Here is a 20,281-nt window from a genome sequence, read left to right on the forward strand (position 1 = left end):
CCTGCCTGCCTGCCTGCCTGCCTGCCTGCCTGCCTGCCTGCCTGCCTGCCTGCCTGCCTGCCTGCCTGCCTGCCTGCCTGCCTGCCTGCCTGCCTGCCTGCCTGCCTGCCTGCCTGCCTGCCTGCCTGCCTGCCTGCCTGCCTGCCTGCCTGCCTGCCTGCCTGCCTGCCTGCCTGCCTGCCTGCCTGCCTGCCTGCCTGCCTGCCTGCCTGCCTGCCTGCCTGCCTGCCTGCCTGCCTGCCTGCCTGCCTGCCTGCCTGCCTGCCTGCCTGCCTGCCTGCCTGCCTGCCTGCCTGCCTGCCTGCCTGCCTGCCTGCCTGCCTGCCTGCCTGCCTGCCTGCCTGCCTGCCTGCCTGCCTGCCTGCCTGCCTGCCTGCCTGCCTGCCTGCCTGCCTGCCTGCCTGCCTGCCTGCCTGCCTGCCTGCCTGCCTGCCTGCCTGCCTGCCTGCCTGCCTGCCTGCCTGCCTGCCTGCCTGCCTGCCTGCCTGCCTGCCTGCCTGCCTGCCTGCCTGCCTGCCTGCCTGCCTGCCTGCCTGCCTGCCTGCCTGCCTGCCTGCCTGCCTGCCTGCCTGCCTGCCTGCCTGCCTGCCTGCCTGCCTGCCTGCCTGCCTGCCTGCCTGCCTGCCTGCCTGCCTGCCTGCCTGCCTGCCTGCCTGCCTGCCTGCCTGCCTGCCTGCCTGCCTGCCTGCCTGCCTGCCTGCCTGCCTGCCTGCCTGCCTGCCTGCCTGCCTGCCTGCCTGCCTGCCTGCCTGCCTGCCTGCCTGCCTGCCTGCCTGCCTGCCTGCCTGCCTGCCTGCCTGCCTGCCTGCCTGCCTGCCTGCCTGCCTGCCTGCCTGCCTGCCTGCCTGCCTGCCTGCCTGCCTGCCTGCCTGCCTGCCTGCCTGCCTGCCTGCCTGCCTGCCTGCCTGCCTGCCTGCCTGCCTGCCTGCCTGCCTGCCTGCCTGCCTGCCTGCCTGCCTGCCTGCCTGCCTGCCTGCCTGCCTGCCTGCCTGCCTGCCTGCCTGCCTGCCTGCCTGCCTGCCTGCCTGCCTGCCTGCCTGCCTGCCTGCCTGCCTGCCTGCCTGCCTGCCTGCCTGCCTGCCTGCCTGCCTGCCTGCCTGCCTGCCTGCCTGCCTGCCTGCCTGCCTGCCTGCCTGCCTGCCTGCCTGCCTGCCTGCCTGCCTGCCTGCCTGCCTGCCTGCCTGCCTGCCTGCCTGCCTGCCTGCCTGCCTGCCTGCCTGCCTGCCTGCCTGCCTGCCTGCCTGCCTGCCTGCCTGCCTGCCTGCCTGCCTGCCTGCCTGCCTGCCTGCCTGCCTGCCTGCCTGCCTGCCTGCCTGCCTGCCTGCCTGCCTGCCTGCCTGCCTGCCTGCCTGCCTGCCTGCCTGCCTGCCTGCCTGCCTGCCTGCCTGCCTGCCTGCCTGCCTGCCTGCCTGCCTCTGCCTGCCTCTGCCTGCCTCTGCCTGCCTCTGCCTGTCTTCCTCTGCCTCTGCCTGTCTTCCTCTGCCTCTGCCTGTCTTCCTCTGCCTCTGCCTGTCTGCCTCTGCCTCTGCCTGTCTGCCTCTGTCTGCCTCTGTCTGCCTCTGTCTGCCTCTGCCTGCCTCTGTCTGCCTCTGCCTGCCTCTGTCTGCCTCTGCCTGCCTCTGTCTGCCTCTGCCTGCCTCTGTCTGCCTCTGCCTGCCTCTGTCTGCCTCTGTCTGCCTCTGCCTGCCTCTGTCTGCCTCTGCCTGCCTCTGTCTGCCTCTGTCTGCCTCTGTCTGCCTCTGTCTGCCTCTGCCTGCCTCTGCCTGCCTGTCTGCCTCTGCCTGCCTATGCCTGCCTGTCTGCCTCTGCCTGCCTATGCCTGCCTGTCTGCCTCTGCCTGCCTATGCCTGCCTGTCTGCCTCTGCCTGCCTATGCCTGCCTGTCTGCCTCTGCCTGCCTATGCCTGCCTGCCTGCCTCTGCCTGCCTATGCCTGCCTGCCTGTCTGCCTCTGCCTGCCTGCCTGCCTGTCTGCCTCTGCCTGCCTGCCTGCCTGCCTGCCTGTCTGCCTGCCTGCCTGTCTGCCTCTGCCTGCCTGCCTGTCTGCCTCTGCCTTCCTGTTTGCCTCTGCCCGCCTGTCTGCCTGTGCCTGCCTGTCTGCCTCTGCCTGCCTGTCTGTCTGCCTCTGCCTGCCTGCCTCTGCCTGCCTGCCTGCCTGTCTGCTTGCCTGCCTGCCTGTCTGCCTCTGCCTGCCTGTCTGCCTCTGCCTGCCTGTTTCTGCCTGTCTGCCAGCCTGCCTCTGCCAGCCTGCCTGCCTCTGCCAGCCTGCCTCTGCCTGCCTGTCTGTCTGCCTCTGTCTGCTTGCCTCTGCCTGCCTCTGTCTGCCTGCCTCTGCCTGCCTCTGTCTGCCTGCCTCTGCCAGCCTCTGTCTGCCTGCCTCTGTCTGCCTACCTCTGCCTGCCTCTGCCCGCCTCTGTCTGCCTGCCTCTGCCTGTCTGCCTGCCTCTGTCTGCTTGCCTCTGCCTGCCTGCCTGTCTGCCTGCCTCTGCCTACCTGTCTGCCTGCCTGTCTGCCTGCCTCTGGCTGCCTGTCTGCCTGTCTGCCAGCCTCTGCCTGCCTGCCTCTGCCTGCCTGGGATATGGGATTTCAACATGATGAATGTCAGATATTCTTGGACCAGTCACGTGTCAAAAGGAGAGGGAGGTCGAGGGTGGCCTCTACTTGAAATCAATGCCTCGTGCTCTTTCTCTTGGCCGTATTCGTTTAGTCCCTCGCCCCTTTGTTAGTTATAATATAATATAATCATAATATAATTATATTATGATTCTGCTGAAAATTATTTCGAGCTAGGTATCAGTTCGAGAACAGCATAGCTGACCAAGCTCAGTGTTCACTGGTTAGGACATTAGTGGAATCTCCTCAAGGCGATCAAGCGGAAGTCAAGGGGATTTGCTCCCTGCCGTATACTCTTTTCGCCTCCTAATGTCTGCACCGCTGAGGCAAACATATCGAATAGGAACCGTGGAGGTCACAGGTGCGACCACGGCGAAATTTATTGACGAAAGGTGGAGGAGGCTGGGGCAGCTTCCGGACGAGGCGAAAATCCAGGGCCTTGTAAGTAGCGCGTGCCACAACCGCCTCTTGATTTCATTTTGGCACGCGGCCGGCGTCGCCTGCGCGCGTTTCTAGATATTTTTCCCCCTGTAAAGCCACTGAAAATAGAGCAATGTATTACCCTAATCCAGGCATTTGTTCTTGTAAAGAACAGGATGGCTCCATTAGTTTACGCAGCAGTACAAGGCACATAAAAGATTATGAAATCAAATTAAGCCCCCCATGCCTGTAAACTACCATTTCAAAACCAGTAGCGAGTTTGCATGTTCTGCGCAGGCACTTACCAACTGAGCACCAACAGCGGTACAAGCGGCAGTGCAGCGTACAGCTGGGTCGCACGCCAATCACGGACTACGTAGTGCAGCCATGGAAGTAGCAGCATTCCCGTCGTCCAGCCGTTGTCCATCGTCATTGTCGGCATGTAGCGATGCCGTGGGGACACCGTCTCCATAACTAGGCGTAAAAGTTGTAATTCAACACGTTAGCAGTTTTCACTCACTCGGTTCTGTTTTTTAATTCTATAGTGCTTTGGAAAATCGGGATGGTCACATAAGGCAAGGGGGCCAGGAATATCTAACACTTCAATCCTAAAGTATCGAATTTATTAAATCGTGCTTTTTTGGAGCGCTGGTGCGGCTAAATATCCGCACCGAAAAGTGGTTCAATTATCTGTTTAATTTCGTTAACGGTGTACGAATGGATGTCTTTGAGACAATATCATTTGTTCGATAATCAGGAAAATTTTCTTATATTTCTGTTAAACACGAGCAAAAACAAAGTCACGAAAGCGTGCACCTGTTAAGAATGTGCCCCTCTAGAAGAGCAGAAAGTTGGGCAAGTTGGTTAACATTAATGGCTAAAAAAGGCGCGAACTGGAAACGGGAACGGAGAAAGAACTGGTCCGGAGTACCTGGGTTCGATCTCGGCCTCTGAGGGCTGCGTTTCGATGGAGGCGAAATGGAGTGCTGTTCGATGTCAGGGCACGTTAAAAATTCCCAGGGGGTCTAAATTATACTCCAAAGCTCTCCACTGTGACTCCTCTTTCCACTTTCACTCTCACCTTCCTCCTGTCACTTACGGCGCGCTACAGGTGTTCACACAAGTGTGACAGGTACTGCGCCTTTCCTGTGAACTATTTTTTGTTGGAGGAAAGGAGGGGAACTGCCCTCGTCCCCAGCGCACCTAAGTGCAAAATCTTCGCGCTCTGGGTGCCCCGCCGGGGTGGTGCAGTGGTAAGACGCCCGACTACTGTGCCGGAGTACCCGGGTTCGAACCCGACCTCGGCGGCTGCGTTTCGATGGAGGCGAAACGAAGAGGCGTCGTGTGCTGTGCGATGTCAGCACACGTTAAAGATCCCCAGGTGGTCGAAATTACTCCGTAGCCCTCCACTATGGCTCCTCTTTCTCTCTTTCCACTTTCACTCCCATCTTCTTCCCTTCCCTTACGGCGCGGTTGCGGTGTCCACAGAAAACAAGTGAGACAGTTATCGTGCCTTTCCCCTCCTATAAATAAATCAGTTCTCGCGCTCTGGGTGGCTACTCAATACATTTTTTTTCTTTATTACCAATTTTTTAAGCACACAGCATACACTCTGAATACGCAACAACAAAGCAAAACAAAAGGAATGCTAAAAGCGGAAGCCCTTTTAAATCTAGCGCTTTAGGCAGAACGTGGCTACTCAAGACATCGAACGTGTGCAGCGGGCTGAAAGTTAACTTTTAATTTCATTTTCCCATCTAGGGACGCAGGGACGATGGACTCAGTTTAGGCAACTGCATTGCACGAGGCAAGAGCGTGTTCTCTGATCTGTACTTATTCCTGCCTTCTGCTGTAAAACTTGTGCCCACGCCCAAGTTGGCCGCAAGTAAAATGCGATAGCAATGCTTTTCGGGTTAAAAGAGTGATTAGTGACGCTAAGGCATTAAGCGTTACTGTAATGTATTGTTTCTTAGTAATCGATCATGGGTCATTTCAGCAAAAAAAGAAAACGCTAATAAGATTGGATTGAAAACTCTAGAGGCACATCGTCCACCATCCTACAGTAACGTATATTACAAACATTCTGGCAAAGTTACTTGCTGTCGTTTGCAGCTAGGTGTCATGGAGAGGTGGTGTCAGGGGCCCCAGTACGCAAACATACATCCACTTTGCGCGTTCGGTACTGGATACAGTATCAGATCAGGTTAGCCAAAGTGCTGTTGTGTAAACTGACATTTCAAAGGAATTTAAGTTAGTCATGATCTTTTGTTTGCGTTGTTATAGCTTAAAAAATCGTATTGTTTTTCTTAGTGGAATTAAGATTTGCTGCAAGAACTATAAAAAGCTATTTAATTACAAGGAATTATCCAAAAATGGGCCATTGAAATTATCGCTGAGGCAAAGCTGTCTCTCATCACCTTTACGAAATTCGGAAATTGAAATTTTTGAAAAAGATCCCCAGGTGGTCGAAATTACTTTTTCAAAAATTTCAATTTCCGAATTTCGTAAAGGTGATGAGAGACAGCTTTGCCTCAGCGATAATTTCAATGGCCCATTTTTGGATAATTCCTTGTAATTAAATAGCTTTTTATAGTTCTTGCAGCAAATCTTAATTCCACTAAGAAAAACAATACGATTTTTTAAGCTATAACAACGCAAACAAAAGATCATGACTAACTTAAATTCCTTTGAAATGTCAGTTTACACAACAGCACTTCGGCTAACCTGATCTGATACTGTATCCAGTACCGAACGCGCAAAGTGGATGTATGTTTGCGTACTGGGGCCCCTGACACCACCTCTACATGACACCTAGCTGCAAACGACAGCAAGTAACTTTGCCAGAATGTTTGTAATATACGTTACTGTAGGATGGTGGACGATGTGCCTCTAGAGTTTTCAACCCAATCTTATTAGCGTTTTCTTTTTTTGCTGAAATGACCCATGATCGATTACTAAGAAACAATACATTACAGTAACGCTTAATGCCTTAGCGTCACTAAAGATCCCCAGGTGGTCGAAATTACTCCGTAGCCCTCCACTACGGCTCCTCTTTCTCTCTTTCCACTTTCATTCCCACCTTCCTCCCTTCCCTTACGGCGCGGGTCGGGTGTCCACAGAGCAAGTGTGACAGTTACTGCGCCTTTCCCTTCCTGTGAACCAATTTAACTTTATTTAACTTTAAATTTTTGAAAAAGATCCCCAGGTGGTCGAAATTACTCCGTAGCCCTCCACTACGGCCCCCCTTTCTCTTTTTCCACTTTCACTCCCACCTTCCTCCCTTCCCTTACGGCGCGGTTCAGGTGTCCGCAGAGCAAGTGTGACAGATACTGCGCCTTTCCCTTCCTGTGAACCAACCAACCAACCAAAGTTTTGAAACATTTTGTGAAATAAAATGTGAAATTATCAATTTTACCTTCCCTGATTACGTAACTCTCCTTGATTAGACGAAAATGATGTATTTATGCTTCGCAGTTCACTCTATGGTTTTATGAGGTTCCGCTGTGGTTCTAAATTTAGGTAGATAAATCCGATTTTACTTGGTTGAGTGATGTGGTTACAAGATCAGATCATTTTGTCATAAGCAGGCGTTGTGGAGAACTGTGCCTGGGAGCTTTGTCGCATCAGATTGGGAACACGTTTTTACAAGGTGAGGAACACTGTCTAGGATTGGTCCGGGACTTTCAATGTTTACTCGGGCATAACCTTCCACATTTCTTAGGTCGCGCAAAATTTGTCTGCATCCTCCAAGTCTCGCATCGTGCGAGAAAACAGGCGCAGGCTAATGTGCAAGTATTCTTAACCTTTGCGTGGGGCTCTCAGTGGGAACATATACGCCCTGAAACTTTTTTCTGCTTCTGAAGTCTGTTGGAGTAGGCCTTTTCGGCTTGTTCGTGCATCAGCTTTTTCGCGTTTTCTTTCCATTTTAAAATCGTCAAATCATTCCTTTTTTAAACAGTGATCATTAGGCTGATAAGCGTTCATTTCCCTTACTTGTTCGCGCCGACTGAACTGGCTCATAGGAATATCTATGGGGATTTCAATAAAATGCTGCTTATGTCTTTCAATTTGCTTACCGTTTTTCTCTAAAGATATGGCCTCTCCTGAGGCAGATAATTCTGCTTTTTTCTGTTCCTTTGCTTTCTGTGCGTTTGTAGCGGCAGTCTTATCAAGTAATCATTAAATGGTGTTTTAATGTTATGCGATATACATTCCGTCTGCTGCAAACGTTCGTTTTTAAACTGCGCACTTAGGCGATGTCTGTCAAGGCATGACTTCACACTAACATGTTCGTGCCATGCAGACTGAATCGTTGTGTAATAGGAGATATACCATTGATTACTGCTTGACTTTGGGCCGAGTTACTATGCTTATTCTCTGGGACATAGAACGAACTCTTCGGAGGAATTTCGGAATGTGAGATTTTTGCCAGTTACGAAAGTAGTGTTGTGCTTTGGAATGTCTTAGGGATGTTGGAAATATTCGGTCATCTAGAAAAGCCGTGTAATCTACAGATATGCCAAATTGCCATGATCATCGTTTTAAATGAGGTTAAGTGAGGATGTATGTACGTAGCACGAAAGTTACGCGGGGCGCGAAAGATGCAATGCTAGCACCAGCTTTGTGTGGCGGGTGGCGTCAAGCGACGATAAAGAATAGGAGGTGCGCTTAGGCCAGAGGCTAAATGCTTGATCTGCGGATAATGCAGTATCCGAACAAAGGTGATATGAAAAGCCTATGCTCTACTGCTCGGTACGAATGAGCGTGCACGCTCTACTTTGTACAGACATCCTATCTACTCTTGTGTTGGACTTCCGACCAAGGTACAAATTATGGGGAACAGTCAGGCGCGGCCTTTAAGGGTATGGCACGAGTGCGTAGGTTACAAGCCCGCATATAAAGCCCCGCAAAAAACCATGATGTATGAACATGTCTTTCCTAGGGGAGCCTGTTTCTGGTACCACCCTCCGAAATGAAAGAAGGTGTCCGAATGGCGGCACCTGCCAAACGTATAGTCAGGCAACCCTGCGGCCACTCAGTGCGCAGCCATTTCAGCTGCCAGCACATGCAATGCCATGCTCGTGAATTTTTGCTCTAGACGCCGATTACAACGCTGGTGCCGTATTTGCTGCTGAACATTGCCTTTAACGTTATCTCGTTAAAACTGCAGGATTTATATACTGAAACGTACTATCCGTAAAACATAATCACACGTAGGCATTGGTTTAGCCGAGCACAGCGCCAGGCTTCAAATAAATCGCACGGACTGGTTCTGAATCAGGGGCGCCGCATACATTACCCCATTTCGGATTTTTCAGGTCAAAAATTTTAGCGTACTTATACCAGGCCTTCGACAACAGCACCCGAAGTGGCCCCAGTATCTGAAGACAACGCTCCTCTCTCAGTGTTACAGCTAGTACTGTCCATGTTGCTTGCATCTGTACTAGCAGTTCTGTCTGCTCCCCCGAAGGCTAGTATTCTGCCGGAAGCTAAGGTACTGACATACAGAGTACTTACTTGCTCGCATTCAAAAGTCCTAACATTTGTTTTGTGATTATCGGTTTCGTCATGTACAGTATTTCAGCGGTAGTGCGTTAAATCCGTCAAACTTTTAGGCACAAACTATACCGCATTGCTCCCAAATTCTTAAATTCTCTATGCATTTATAGATAAAATCACTATTACAATATCGCGGTTCTCCTGCGGGATGCTGTTATCATAGGATCGGAGAATGTACATTTTTGGACGCACCTTCAAAAATTATTTCTTTTTTTTTCTGGTGCAAGAAAGCGGTATGGCGGAGTTGCGAGTTTGGTTTCTATACGTCTTGCGAATAATAGCGCCACTCTATACTCCGTTTCATATATCAGGTGCAACGCAGCGAAAGCTACGCAAGTAGTCCGCAAGAAAAAAAACAGGAGGCGTATCACTACGCGCTCGTTCTGTAGGCGAGTGGTTCCTGCCGAAACGGGCTCTATTCCGAGCATACACGTTTGCAATACCATGCTTCGCATGCTTAGACATCTTCACAGAGCGGATCTTATAGAAAAAATGCGCACCAAAGAACCATTTTCTCGAAAAGAGATGCGCAGCGCGGAGGGCACAGCCAGCGCCATCTGGTGCCACAGCTGGCAAGGTTGCGGGGCAGCACAACGCGGCACGAACAAAAACGACATAAAAAACATACAAATTAGCCGAATCCGACCTTTTCTCTATAAAAAAGGTGTTTTTTATGAAGTTGATGGCACATGTAAAATGTGTTAAGCTTGCAGACAAAGCAACTATTATTTTCTCTCGTCAAGAGCAGGCACTATTTTTTATCGCGGATGCGGAGAGCGCAAACAAGAGCTGTAGCTTTGGTAGTGTTGCACTTGATGTGTGAAACGGAGTATAGACTGCGCAGAGCTGTGTTGTGAGCGAGGAATTACTTGCCTTAGTTCTTGATTCCATCGAGCTATATTCATGTTTTAAAGTATCTGTGACATACAATGTTTCATTTCGTAAGATTTTGTTACTGCCTTATGTATTTACTTCCTTGTACCTTGTGCAAAGGAAAATAAAATTTGATTTGATTTGATTTGATTTGAAGTCTATGGCCGAGTCCGGAACTATTCGCTCGAGTCCGTATTAAAAATACCAGGCGCAAATTTGCTTATATTGGATGCTTCATGTCACACCATAGTGCTTCAGGCTATGATCGCAGCTACGACCGTCAATGTCCTGTTAGCATGTGCTGCAGGGTAAAGTAACTTATGTGCACTTAACGACCTTTTGTACGACTGCCGGTAGGGGAGCAGGACTGGCCTGACTGTGCACGTTGGATATTTCATGCGCGATTGGCAAGAGACACTGATATTTTAGGTAGGACTCCTTATCCTATATTCCTGAATGCCCTCGCTTAAGTTACGATGGAGAACGGCGCCAAGCCGACATGTTTTTGGACTAGTGTTCAAATATAAAAACAACATCGATTAGTTTCCGCGCTGCAGGAGTGAGGTGAATGTTTATGGGTAAAATGCTTCTAGGTCATCGACATCGCGCGTAGGGTTATTTTTGTAACGCTTGGGAATGACTCCTGCAGCCCGTCTACTATCTACTCGACGGCACTGGCGTCTGAACTGCTGTCATGGATGTCACGGTCTCTTACTCAGCGTGTAAATGACATCAGCGTATCCGCATACTCCCACGGCCATGAAGAATCGTGATACGTAGTACATCACGGCCGAGGTGGGGAAGGCGGTTGTGGCGCTTGCTACGAGTGAAATTAGCAGCCCGCCCACTATCGTCCACTTGCGTCCAAACCTGCACGAAACGAATTGAAGTGCTTCTTAGGTAGATGCGAGAAGTTTTGAAAGAAATAAGTAAGAGTAGTGCATGCACGAAGATAAGCAAAATAAACAGGAACCACTTATGGCGTCTCCAAATGACGCATGAACCAAATTGAAGTACTAAATTCAGCGTTTCAGCGCCCCCCATCTGACATTTCCGAAGATAGGCTGCTTGCAGTTTTAGAGCGCAGCTCTCTGGCGCTCGTTCCTGCGTTTCGCGTCGCCGTAGGTTGCGCCGTTGTCCCTCGTGACCAGTTTCGCAGCCGGGGCGCGTATTCGGGTTTGCTCGGTACGGTGGCTCCACAAGAGAGAAAACGACAGAAGAGACGAAGAAAGCGGGCTGTTCCAACTAGCATCTACCGCCTCCAGGAGCCGAGCAGCCTAGCGATTCGCGGCGCATGCTTTTTCAATGGGCGTCATGTTTGACGCGGCACTAGCTTGAGAGAGTCTATACTACTACTACTACTACTACTACTACTACTACTACTAATAATAATAATAATAATGTTCATATTATTAATATAATAGTAATAATAATAATAATAATAATAATAATAATAATAATAATAATAATAATAATAATAATAATAATAATAATAATAATAATAATAATAATAATAATAATAATATTATTATTATTATTATTATTGTTATTATTATTATTATTATTATTATTATTATTATTATTATTATTATTATTATTATTATTATTATTATTATTATTATATAGAAGGGAAAGGCGCAGTATCAGTCACATTTGTTTCTCAATTAATAGTAATATTATTATTGTAATATTGTTAATATTAACAATAATATTATCATTAATAGTAGTAGTAGTAGTAGTAGTATAGACTCAAGCTTTTCCTTCCTCCATGCTTAAGCTAGTGCGGCGTCCAACATGACGCCCAGTGAAAAAGCATGCGCCGCGAATCGCTAGGCTGCTTGGCTCCCGGGGGCGGTAGATGCTAGTCGGAACAGCCCGCTTTCTTCGTCTCTTCTGTCGTTTTCTCTCTTGCGGAGCCACCGTACCGAGCAAACCCAAATAGGCGCCCGCCGGGGCAGCGCGCGCTCCTGCCGCCACCGTTCGCCGCTGCGTGTGCTCTCTCTCTCCCCCCCCCCCCCTTCCCCTTCTTCCGCAGTGGCATTCGGATACGAATTAACATGTTTCCTTATTTATGCCGTTAGTGACGTCACTTCGCTTTACCTAACCTTAAAGACCCTCTTCGGGGGATACTACATAAAGGGTGGGTTATATATACACCAATAATAAATACGTCATTGCGTTAAGAGTCAAATTTGTACTCGAACGGGCTTATTTTGTGCTACTTTGGCAGCAAGCGCATTTCATAAGCGTAAACGGTTGAGCGCAAGTGCCATTTCTCTGTATGAAACCCACAGCGAGGAAAGCTGCGTGAAGGCTTTCCCCGCCTCGCTCATCGTGTGGTCATGAGATTCCCATGACGTCAAATATTTCGTTGTAAGGAACCTCCACAGGTGCACCGCTATGGTTTGTTTCGCATTCCCAGATCTTCTGAAGGCGTCACGACTGTCAGTTCAGTTCAGTCGTGTCCGACTCTTCGTGACCCTATGGACCAAGTCACGCCACGCTTTCTGGTCTCTCACTATCTTCCTAACATCACATAACTTCATCTGCAGTGCCTCGAGGATGCCATCCAACCATCGCGTTACTGCCTACCCCTTCTCAGGTGACCCTCAACCTTTCCCAACATCAAATCTTTCTCCAGCGACTCCTCTCTTTTCATGAGATGACCAAAGTAGCTGAGTTTTAACTTTAGAATTTGACCCTCCAATGAGCAGTCAGGGTTTATGGCTGACAATATCGACTGATATGATCTTCTGGCAGTCCAAGCAACTCTCAAGCGTCTCCGCCAGCACCACAATTCAAACGCGTCAATTCTTCGGCAGTCAGCCTTCTTCATAGTCCAACTCTCGCATCCATACATCACAACTGTGTCACGACTGTATCACGCGCATTTATCAGGCACCATACGCCGATGCGCTCTGGCATCGGCGTTGTCACTAGCGGCGAGTAGTGCGTGGTAACCGTGGCGATACGCACGATGCTAAGGCCCCCATTAAGCATAGCGGTTAAACTGTGTGACCGTTACGAGAACGTCAGGGACAATACATTGTACATGCGATATATAACCAAAGGTAACGAGCTACTATTACGCTCAGTATGAGCTGCAACGAGCGCAGAGTGACCAATTTGTGGTTACAGCTGTCTACAAAAAGAACCCGCTACATACACGCCGGACATTCAACTAGTAAAATTATTAAAATGAATAGCCTGTTCGCTCTGTGCACAGTTAAATGGAGTATATTTCTTCCACTCCGCCACTGATCCACCCCCTAAGCTTTTCAGTGGAGTTATGCGCTGAGTTTGTCTGGATTCACTACTTTATTCTTTTAAAAGAGTAGCTTCTTGTAACGAAGAACATGCATTTTTTCGTAGCTGAACTTGTGAAGAAGTTTAGATGCTGCAACTTATGCGACCTGTTTTACACAACATGAACTAATTGTTAAATGTTGTTACTAATGCTGAACACGGAACTTACGATCATAGGCCGCAAATTGGGAGGTGCTTCATTTGTCGAGCTGAGGCGAAAAGTACCGGTTACTGATTTATAAAGCTGACAAGTGCTGCCGAACGAGACTTCCATGCACGAAAATGAGATAAATCAGTGTCCTATAAGCAAGAGTAGTTAGTGTGCAGTCGACATTCAATGCTTACCAGTCTGAAATGTGGGAAGAGGCAACCGAACCGACGACCATGCCAGCCAGGTAAGAGCTCTGGACAGAAGCGCTCATCCACCTATTGCCGCATACCATGTTCCACTGAGAAAAACAACACCGACAAGCAATATTATTTCAGTAAAGAGCCAGATGTTAATTGCGGCGTCTAGGAAAGTCTGTGCCAGAAACGGTAACTCGTTAGGCTGCTGCCTTGCCGGCTTTATGTCAGTGAACAGTCTTAACGTGAAGCAATATATTGCAATTTTACACCGCGAACTATCTACAGCTTAAAAGTATGAGAAAAACTCTTTCACCTCAGAGGCATAGGGGAGAGGGCAATTACTCACCTCGGAGGCATAGGGGAGAGAGTAATTACAAAAAAGGTATTTCCAAGCAGGATAACATTTAATTTAGAGAATCACTGATTACCATGCTGATTACCATCCTCAGTAAGGAAAAAATTGATTTGAATTTGACTTGATTTGAATTGTAATTGATTTCAGTTTCAATTAGAGTTGATTGCAAACTGGAAATCGCTGCCCTGTACACCTTTCATATCGTGTATGTTTCCCGAGTGCATAGAGCGAAGACACCCAACGTTTTTTCTTCTTTTCACAAGTTTGGGCTCCTTTGTGTCCCCCATGCTAACAGAGTATATTGGTCTTGATGTCTTCTTAAATGCTAAATCATTATTACATGCACATATCTCACTTACTCCTTTCAATTCCGTTGAACATCAATTTGTAAGAACTGAGCAGGGCGTCCAGAAAATGGGCATTTTATTTACCTAATCTAGCGTACCAAAGAACCTTTGATCATATTTTGCCCATTCAAACCACGCGCTATGAAACGCTGTCGCGCGGCGAAGTCACCGCCAGTCGAACGACGACCGACGGCAAAGATGCGAGATTGTTGGGCTTAACAAAGCAGATTTCGAAGAGCTGCCAAAAAAGTTTTTCGACGAGTGCTTGGGACCGAGAAATTCTTGCCAGGAGTTTTAAGAAAGCCTTTTAACAGCACCGGTGCTCGGAGCATGGCCTCAGAACCGGCGACAAGAAGGGCATTGAATTAGAAAATGGTTCCGCTGGATGCGTCGCTTGAACCCTCGCTGTCTTCCGACGTTTACTCCACCAAACCGCCCAAGAAGCAATTTTTTCGCTGCCCGTACAGTTCGCTTCAGCTTCTTGGTGCGCAAAATTCCACACCATTTGGACCGGACGTTGAGCGTACAATCCTCTAGATTCGACTTCATGATCGCCTAATAGTTTAGAGCCATGTTCACTTCAGCTCGCAGCTTGTCAACAACGGGAACTAAAAGGATGCCATTCTCTAAAAGCATGTGCCATGCATGCTGAATTTTATCACATTAAATACCCCAGGAATCCTGTAAGGTGTTTCTTTACTGATCACATATTCATTCCAACCGGTTTCCACTTGATGTAGGTGTTCCACAGTGATATTTGTAACTTTGAATAAAGTAATATTATTATTACTATTTGCATCAATTAGAGAAAGCAGATATGTCTGATTACTTGTCGTTGCAAGCGGACATACCTGCTTTGTCTAACTGGTGCACGAATAATGAGCTTACCTCAATTCTTCCAAAACTAATGTTGTCTCATTTACGCTTAAAACGCCTAGTCTTCATTACCATTACTCTCTAAATTCCAAGATGTTGTTCAGGGTTGATGAAATTAATGACCACGATGGACATTTCGATCGTACCCTCAGCTTCTCCTTTCATACTGAATGCATTGTTCTGCGAGCTATGCGCACACTCGGATTCTTCTGCAGGCTTTTTAGATAGCGCCGTATCCCACTTCCTTTTTTGAAGCTTTACAATTGTCCGTGTGCTTGCCGCTTTTGGAGCATGCGTGTTGTTTGTAACTGTATTTGACTATCGAACTGTGGTAAAGTTGACAGAGGACAGCATAAGCTGTGGCGCGTATTTCAACAACGTTTCTCCTACACAACTCTCAGCTCTCGCTCCACACGAAGTAACTCGCCGTATCTTCTCATAACTACCGTCCTAACAGGGGAGATATGACTTTTTTTTTTGTAGAATCTCCTTCGCCGTGACATTATATGTCCTGAGAGCCTTGAGTGTATCCTTTTGCAAGTTCCGCGGAAGAGCATGAGGGAATTCAGGCCATTTCAAGTTTCTCCTCTTCTGCATTCCAACTGCGCCTTAGAAATAATGCAAAGACCTTTTAATTCTATTTGACCTCATATTGATATATTCGGAAACTCGCCTTCTTCGTTTTTACCGGAAGTTCACAGCGTCCTATTCTGAGGAGTCATTTTTATCACGCATCTGTTCTGTTTTCAAGCGATTTGTATTTACTTCACTGGTGCTTTTCCTCCTGTTTAACTTTTGTATGCCCTCAGTGTCGTTTTTAACCTCTTCATTGACACTTTAAACCATTACACTATGTGCTCGTATCAGATCCTTTGCGATGTTTTCAATGATTGTATTTCCGTACTGTATTTGGCTGCATTTTGTTATTTTCCACTTTGGATGATTTTTGTGATAACACAAAAAAAAAAAGATGTCTCGAAAAACATAAGTTTTTCGAGACATCTTCCTCATAATTTGCCTTCTCTATGGGACAAGGGGAAGGGCGTCCAGGCAGTGCGCGCTCTTTGCCGTTATTTGAGCGCCAGCGGACTTGATTCACGCTTGTAAAGCAAGCTGCTGTGTCTGTATATATATTTCATATGCCTTCTCCCACATCGTCACCCATCATGACCTTCTTTCTTCTCTCCTTCCCCTTCCCCATCGCAGAGTAGCAGGCCAGATTTGAATTATTCGGGCCAACCTCTCTGCTTTTTCCTTTCAATAAATCCATCTATCTTGCGTGTGCATTTTTATTCTTATTTGCGCTGTTGTACCGAGATCATATGGTTGTTCCTGCGCATATTAAAATAAAGATTTATTATTATTACTATTATTAAGTTGTTCCTGTTGTAATTTCAGCACGTGCTTGTATGTTCTCCCTTTGGCGCGCAGACGTGAAGAGAATTTATATTGGCTATCCCTGCTACCAATAATAAAAAGTTAAGCCAGTTCTGAGCGTATTGTTCTTCCGTATATTGTGCGTTCCTCCCTTTCGTGATCGTGTTCTTTCGCTACAATTCCGATTCAACAATTCACCAGCTATGCCAGACAGCTCTTTTACTAAATTGTCAATACACAAGTAGTACAGAAAGACTTACCTGCCGTTTTGCGTGGACACACGATTAATGTAGCCATATTTATTGACCTTCAAAGAAAGCCATAATGTGACCAGCTGCAGACTGCTCGCGCCCAGTGCACAATCAAGCTTCCATAATGAATAACGTTCCAGCGGAAAGGGGGTTCTATTCATTGGAGTGCATACGGGATGCCATAACGGTACTGCTGTCAAATATACGCATTGTTTATCGCGTGAGTTTGTGTTTAATGACGGTAAAATGATCTTGATATAAATCGTACGATGCAAACATTTCAGCCAGCTGTTTTCCAAGACAATCTATACCACTACTTCATTCACAAATGGTTCCTGAAACCAGTAATAAAAGTTAGCCAATAAGTGTTTGGTAGTAGATAAAATTTTGGAGAACGAAAACTTTTTGCAGACTAGGCTAACAGACTCTCAGCAGCACACTTTGTTTCTGCGGGCTAAGACACAATAGCCTTTTTTAAATCCTTAGGTACATTTAGCTGGGACATCCTGTATATTTTACACAAGTTATCTAAGAATGTGACATTTCTTTTTTCTTATCAGGATGTAGAAGCCGCTTACCTCTTCGGTAACTGTTTTGCCATAAAGGCGACGGTCGTAAATCCAAGACGTACAGGGTTCCGAGCCGTTCGCGCTTTTTTTCTCGCCGTCCTCAAATCCGAGTGTGCGGGAGCATTGCTCCATGGCATTGTCTTCTGCGCTCAAGTTGGAGTTGCTCCATAGGTGGCCTGTAGGGGATACAGTCCAGTTGGCACCGCTATCCACGTCTTGAGCGCACCGAAATTGGACGGTTGAAGGTGCCACGAACACCGGCATCATCAGATTCCACGTTACAGGCAGGCCTCGCATGAAGGCGAACACGAAGATGACGACGTGGGTGCGAGATAACTTGTCCAGAACGCTGTCCACTGTGGCGGCAACCATGTTACTTCACGGTGTGATGAAGCGCACCTACGAAGGTACAATGCCTTCACATGTCAAAGAAAACTGCGTGGTGAAAAAAGCAGTTTGGTTGCAGTGTAACCCTGAAACTCTTGCCTGCCGCACATTATGCGTCGGCACTTATCGTCAACCGTTTGGGGTGTCTTAGTTGAGAAGATTAGAGGGTTGATTAGTCTGCTGTGTTGCTGCTGGTTATAGCAGACAGGCAATGTAGCGAGAGTGAAAGAGCCAGCCATATTATTTCAGCCCCGGCGTTGACCGAAAGCGATACGTCTTGTTAGAGACAAATGCATTAAAAAGTTGTTAATGAACACGACATTGTTTGTGTCCTTGACTGCGTGAAAAATCAATATAACAGCACGTCTCCATTCCGGAGCCTACATTTTTTGATGTTTCTAGTGCAAAATGCGCGCCACTTATTTTCAGTACTGGTCTTAACTGCTGGCTCGGGCGCAGGAAAAAAACTTTAAGAGCAACGTTTTGCTACTTATCGCAATATATGTCCATTTTGATCAATATCTTTATTTTAATCCCAAAAATATTCAATAACTACTTGTAATCTTTGTAAAAAAGATATATTCTTGGCTTTCGTCCGCCAGTTTTGTGATCTCGGTGGCGAGCGCAGAACACACTTCAAAAGCTGGACACTACTATGAATCGTATTGTTGCAAAATTTATATGCAAATTTTCTTTACGCTATAATAATGCAGTCCACACTTTTTTCACAACTAAAAGTGACGAAAAAGAAACCTGGACTACGGTGCCGTCTTATTACGGATGGCAATAAAATTGCTTTCAAAGCACAAAATGCGCTAGTCATATGGCGTACGTCTCTCGTCGTAGCTCTAGAGCATCGAATGTCCGTGTGAAAAAAACACATTATTGCCGACTTAGTTATTTATGTATTTTGTTATTGTAATTCCTACAGCACCAATTGCGGAGTGTGCGTGAATAATTACAAACACAAAGACGGAAAAAGGTGCCACCAAACGCGTCACTTCAGATTCAACACGAATAATGCAAACAACTTTGCCACAACTGAAAGCAAAGAATACAAATTCAGTAGAAAGCAGGACACATAGATTTCCGAAATTTCACGGCCAGTTCGTAAAACTTTCAATGCAAGTATCTCAACTTACATCCTATAATTAACGTAATTTGCGGACCTCGATTCTGTAGTCGTAGAAGCCCTGCCCGTAACGAGGCTAGCAGCCCTTATGAATGCGCTCCAACGTTATTCTATGAACGTTTGTGAATGCATACCGCATTACGTACGCGTATAATAACCATCCATACGAGTTATGCCGTACCTGTATTTGTGTAATTTTGGGGTAGTCCTCGCCGATTGATAAGTGTGGCCTGACGTTATAATATTATATGCCTGAGTGTTCATGTTGAATTGGCTTTACTTTTTACTGTTTTCCCGCCACAAGAGCAGAACAAAGTGTATTTGATAAAAACTGCTAATCCTTCACTACCTAAAATCCTTGGACGACGCAAGTCCCAAATAGAAAGCAGGGAGTATTATCTGGGTCATGTTCCCATATCCTGCGCGGAGCTGATACCGTAGTAACAGTGCAATAAGTTGTCCTCAAGGTCAGGCTCTATATTACCACTGCCCCTCTCTTCTCCCGCAGCTAACTCTGTCTTATCTCTTGGGGCCTGCAGAATAAGCTTCATCCGCCCAGCAGTGCGGGTCAGGCTCTTGAGAATAAGAACCGTTATTCGCTACAGATTTGGTATTGTTTCCTTCGGAAACATCTTATATATACGCAGTGTGCACCTACGTCACAGTGGCCTCATATTGCAGTGCATGTAGTACGGCAAAATACTGCATGCATAGCTAATTGCCTTATCGCCACTTGAACTCTAAAGGTGTGTTCAGCACCACAAAATAGCGTCCGTGACGTCGCTTCAATATCTCCTATATTGGCGCGGAAATTCTGGCCACCTGGGGTACTTTGACTTGATCTTATATCGCAGCGCACACGGGCGCGTTGCTTTTCGCCTCCATCGAAAAGCGGCCACCGTGGCCAGGATTAGATCCCGCATCCTTTGGCACAGCAGTCGAGCGCCTTAACGTTACGCCACCAGGGCGGGCTCCTGCTCTACCTTCCTTTAGCCTTAGCGAGATCTTGTGGCACTCACGATGCTAACTTCAATACATGTATGACAGTTGCTGTTTAATTCGTTAACCAACGTGTATCAAACAAAAAGCAACAAGCATGAAACCTGGTATAATCATCTTGTTGAATTCTTAAGAAACGCACGAGAACAAAAAGGCTAGCTTTTTGGGTGACTCCAACTAGTCATAATCAACTTCTAACAACTCCTCTCTCCGAGTCAAAAGGTGTCAGAAAAAAGCTATCTCTCCAGGGGGCCCTCAACCTTACAAAATCAGGACGACTTTCCCCTTGACAAAAATACGTGTCACCTTAACCACCATGCGTGAAAAACGCTAGCTGTCCACTCACCATGGGTCGCTCCACCTAATCTCGGAAGGATGCTGGAGCGAAAGCGCCTCACACACTCGAGGGGCATCATAAACCAAACGCCAGTAGAAAGAGGTGCTGATAAGCCAGCCTGATTCCGCTTGTTGATTGCCGTTATTTTATCACGCAAGCGGGATTACAAAAAGGTCGTCGTGAGCTCTTACAAATTTTCTCCTTGGTAGAATCTTAGAACCTATAATGTCGCATGTTCGGCCTGGAGTGGCTAAAGCCATTTACTAGAATGAATAAGCCTGATTATATAAAAGCAGGTCTATGTACAATACCACCGCGGTGTTTGCCGAACACAGCAAGACCACTCGGCTGCAGCTGCGCGAAGATTAGTTTTGGCCTTCTTATTGGACAAGAGGGCGCGAAAATTTCGGTTTGATTAGCTTCACGAGAACTCCCCGTACTGGTTAAGGCTGCCCTTCTTTTTTTGTGGATAGGTAACTGTGAGTGAACACACGGATAGCATTTCACGTGACGCAGCGAAAAGATGGACGAAGT

The 20,281-nt window shown here is 47.4% G+C and overlaps 1 protein-coding gene across 1 annotated transcript in view; it reads right to left on the reverse strand.

Moving 5' to 3' along the window:
* LOC146176772 (organic cation transporter protein-like) overlaps nt 1-19,829 on the reverse strand; it is a 35,539-nt gene extending 15,710 nt beyond the window's left edge. The window contains exons 1-5 of the mRNA XM_084582954.1: nt 19,757-19,829; nt 16,902-17,291; nt 13,115-13,218; nt 10,179-10,333; nt 3,337-3,505 (exon numbers count right to left, since the gene is read on the reverse strand). Coding sequence (XP_084439080.1) covers nt 3,337-3,505; nt 10,179-10,333; nt 13,115-13,218; nt 16,902-17,264 — 791 coding nt within the window. The 5' untranslated portion in view covers nt 17,265-17,291; nt 19,757-19,829. The remainder of the gene's footprint in view (nt 1-3,336; nt 3,506-10,178; nt 10,334-13,114; nt 13,219-16,901; nt 17,292-19,756) is intronic.
* Between the last annotated feature and the right edge of the window lie 452 nt (nt 19,830-20,281).

This window comes from Amblyomma maculatum, chromosome 10, assembly GCF_055883805.1.
Source record: "Amblyomma maculatum isolate TAMU_Amacu chromosome 10, ASM5588380v1, whole genome shotgun sequence".
Taxonomy (NCBI): domain Eukaryota; kingdom Metazoa; phylum Arthropoda; class Arachnida; order Ixodida; family Ixodidae; genus Amblyomma; species Amblyomma maculatum.